The 3,981-nt window shown below is 43.4% G+C and overlaps 1 protein-coding gene across 1 annotated transcript in view; it reads left to right on the top strand.

Moving 5' to 3' along the window:
- The window catches only part of LOC110308870, a 7,738-nt gene extending 4,049 nt beyond the window's left edge, over positions 1 to 3,689 (top strand). Inside the window, exons 2-5 of the mRNA XM_021181194.1 lie at positions 814 to 976; positions 1,792 to 1,857; positions 2,272 to 2,858; positions 3,287 to 3,689. Of these exons, the coding sequence (XP_021036853.1) occupies positions 814 to 976; positions 1,792 to 1,857; positions 2,272 to 2,699 (657 nt within the window). The 3' untranslated portion in view covers positions 2,700 to 2,858; positions 3,287 to 3,689. The remainder of the gene's footprint in view (positions 1 to 813; positions 977 to 1,791; positions 1,858 to 2,271; positions 2,859 to 3,286) is intronic.
- Positions 3,690 to 3,981: the final 292 nt, after the last annotated feature.

Below are 3,981 nucleotides of genomic sequence, written 5' to 3'. Positions count from 1 at the left end.
ATGTGGTTGCTGGGAATTGAACTCAGGATCTCTGGGAGAGCAGCTAGTGCTCTTCACTGCTGGTCTCTCTAGGCCTGTTGACATCATTTTGAATGATGTCACTGCAGGTCCTGAGCAGGGCACTGTTGATTCAGTGGGTGGCTTTCTCTCTTCACTTCTGATGTATCAGGGACAATTTCCATCTTCCCAAACAAGTTAGATGCATCTGACAATTTTAATAAATGGTTGTATTAACTCATACTGAAAGATAGGAACTTAAAACTACTTTTGAGTGTCAGAAATACATCCTCTTTATCAGAAGAAAGTAGCTTTCTCCAAAAAATTCTCAAGATTTCACTAGACCCTCCTTTTGGGAACAATTATTAAACAATACTAGACAGAATAAATATTTGTACTTCTATGGGATGGACTTCAAGCTTTCCACACACAATGGTAATGATTTGTGCTACTTCTAGCAAACTGGGAATGCTACTAGCAGCTATCATACAGAGGACTTCACAGTAAAGCAAGAGCCACAAGAGGATGCGATGTGCAGGAGAAGTGGTCCTGGGTCTCTATCTTCTTCCTTCCTGAGCTCAGTCAGAGCAGTAGCTCATTGCATCTTCTCTAGTCTAGAGGTAGCACTCCTGTTTTAGCTGAGTTCCAGGTTTCCCTGGTGTTCATGTTTTTGGTTTGGGTTGGTGGAATATTATGAATTTGAGGACCTTCTGCCCCTAGCTCATCTGGAACATTTTCATCTTGTCCATTTTCATGGGTGGTTTTTCAAAGGACCTCGCTGGCCTGCCAGCTTAGTTCTTGCTTCTTGGTTCTCAGACTTCCATCTGCAGGCAAGTAGGGCCATGGGATCTGCTAACATGCAGAAGGAAGGTAGCAGCTCTTTGTGAACTCTCGGGCCTGCTGCACAATAAGCCAGAACAACACAGGGACAAGATGCTTTGGAACATCTGGGAGTCTCTGCTGTCTTATTACATACAAGGTGATGAGGCCATGGCTTACTGGTTAGCTTATATGGTATAATTAAGAGATTTATCTTTTAATGTGATTTATCTTATGAAAAGTTGACTCAGATAAGTTTTAGGGGAGAGGCAAGCCCTATGTGAAAAGATGTTGGAAAATTACCGTTTTCTTCTTGAAGTTTTAATTCATGAAAGGAAAATCCAGGCAAGAATAAGGAGAGCCTCAAGGAGCCTGTCTAGGGTTTCCTGGTAGCAGGGGGTTTGATTACTTAATGCTAAGAAGACTAAGGAGATGATATTCACTCCTAGGGTTTTTCCTCCCATGGAATGAAGGCAAAAATAGGAGCTGATTATTAGTTTTTACTCCGGAATCATTAAATCTCTCTGTGTATGTGCTTGAATGAAGCACATGTTTCCTATACATATCCATGTAATTACAAAACAATATTATAGTAATATACACCTTAACAATTTTATTGTATTCATCTGTTGATTCCAGACAGAATCCCTTCAAATGCAGTGCGCAAGTTCCTCCTGCTGCTAGTTTCTGGCTTGGGGAAGGTGTCAGTCCTCAGGCAAAGTACCTACAAATACAACTGTGGTTAGAATTGGGTGTGGTGGGCTTCAGGGAAGGCTCTGAAGTTTCTCCTGCTGAGTAATGCTAAAATGAATAACGGGGAACCAAGATCTTTATCTTAGTCTTAGAAGCAAATTCGAGGTACAGGCAAGGAATGTGGAAACGGACGTTTTAAATATGCTTTCCTTAGACGTGCTGGTTCAGTCATACTTTCGAGATTCTATTAATAGACTCATGCCCCGTTTTGTTTATATTTAGGAACCTGGCATTTCCTGCTAATTCAAAGGAAGAGAAGAAAATTAGTGCCTGTTCTTCATCATGTCTGTGTGCTTTTCTGGTCTATAGTCTCAAATGCCTGCGAGGCCTGTGAGCTTGAACCTTAGCATAGGCTAAGTAGTAGTGTCCCTTACTCTACTCCTGGTTGGTTTTTTCTTTTACATTTATTTAGTTATTCATTGCGGGGGGGGGGGGTCTGGGGGGGGGGGGGGGGGAGAGGCGGTCAGGGGTGCTGCACATTTGCCATAGCATGCTTGTGAAAGTCAGAGGACAACTTTGCTTTGGTTCTCTCCTTCCCATCATATGGATCCAAGGAATCAAACTCAGGTCACCAGGCTTAGAGGCAAGAGCCTTTTCCTGCTGAGCCGTCTTGCCATATTCTTGAAGCTCCGCCATTTGAAAAACTTATATAGGATTCTCCAAGTTAGACCAACTGTTGTTTTTTGTTTTTTGTTTTTTAAGGTGAAACTGGAGCCAAAATGGATTTTTTTGGACCACACATCTCCTGTCTCCTGCCGCCAATGATGAAGCTGCCAGCCCCATGCCAGTGGGCAGAAATAGATACCAGCCCTGGAGGAAGTACTGACTGCCTATGGGTGCCTGCCACCCTCCCTGCTTCCTCCTCTTCGTGTGGAAGAAAACCGTGGGCTTTCCTGGGCATTTTTTCTTATTCTCTTAATACAGGGGAACTGAAGCATTTGGCTTTGGTTGTTTGGATAGTGAATCTCAGCTTGGAGGGCTTTCCAGAAAGCAGGCGGCTCCGGTCTCTGAACTCTAACTCCATTCCTCCACCCCCCTTCCGGTGCTGTGCAGTTCTTTCCAATTCCCGAATTGAAGTGTACAGTACTAGAAAACCTGCAGAGTGCGCCTGGAGGTCACAGCCTGCATGAGCTTTCAAGCTGGAGAGGGCTAAGTGGAAGGAAGACACTGCACCGCTGGGATTTCCTCCTGCAAATGAGATGAAATCTATATAAATGTACTCTTTCCCATCTCATACCTTTTATTTGATTTGCATACCATGGATCCGATGACAACTCTCTTGAAAAGTGGTGAGAATTCTTAGGGAAATGCCAAATATCTACTTCTCACCTGATAAAGTGATTCTCATGGTCAAAGCATGAACTTCCACTGCACTGAGAATCCCTCAAGGCATATATATATATATATATATATATATATATATATATATATATAGTGTATGTGTGTGGGGGGTGTACATTTTTTTTTCTAAATTCTGTATAGTAAATGCAGACCTGTATCTCAGGGGTGAGGTGTGGGAGTGGGTGGGGGAGCATGTGAAGAATGGCTGTATCTAATCAGACACTGAGGGGAAGATGGCCTTACGACTGTCTTCTAGCACTAACAATATACCTAGGTCATTTTGGTTCCTAGTTTGTACCCAAGAAAGATGAGAAGTGCTGTATTCATTTTTAGTTTTGCTCAAGGTGAAGCATGAAAATGATTTCTTTCATTTCAGTTCCTTTGACTGTTTCAGCCGCAACGGTTCATGCAAAGAAAATAAATCTTGGAAAGGAAGGGGCGAAACCCTCCCCATGCTTGTGCTCAGGAACCACATGATGAACATGACAGACTACCAGGACATCGATGGGTGCAAAAAGAAGAAACAAGTCCTATGGGAGCTCAGAGCACAGGGAGGGAGGAAGAGCTGGGGCAGCATGGGGTGGGGGGAAGATTGCAACTAGGCGTGATCTTGCTTCAGGGCATGCAGCCCGGAAAGCCCAAGACAAGGGGGCTATGCCTAGAGCAAAGCATATTTTTCAGCAGTGCTCCCCCAATTTGGGGGACATATTCTAGGATGGAAGTAGAAAGATTATAATGGAATGTGGCATGTGAGCTCATTTGTGAAAAACAAACAAACAAACAAACAAACAAACAAACCCCCAAACAGCTTTAATTTGCTACAGTGCTGAGTTCTGAGGCAAACATGCAAAGAGCTGTTTCTCTTCCTTCTCTTCCTCTTCCTCTTCCTCTTCCTCTTCCTCTTCCTCTTCCTCTTCCTCTTCCTCTTCCTCTTCCTCTTCCTCCTCCTCCTCCTGCTTCTTGGTTTTTAAAGATTCATTTATTTATGCAGATGTCTTGTCTGCATGTACACTGCACACCAGAAGAAGACATAGGAATTCATGGGACTACAATTGTGTAGGTTGTGAGCCT

The sequence above is a fragment of the Mus caroli genome, chromosome 14 (assembly GCF_900094665.2).
Source record: "Mus caroli chromosome 14, CAROLI_EIJ_v1.1, whole genome shotgun sequence".
Classification (NCBI taxonomy): domain Eukaryota; kingdom Metazoa; phylum Chordata; class Mammalia; order Rodentia; family Muridae; genus Mus; species Mus caroli.
The sequence above is the reverse complement of the archived record's forward strand: the minus strand, read 5'-3'. Positions and strand labels throughout refer to the sequence as shown.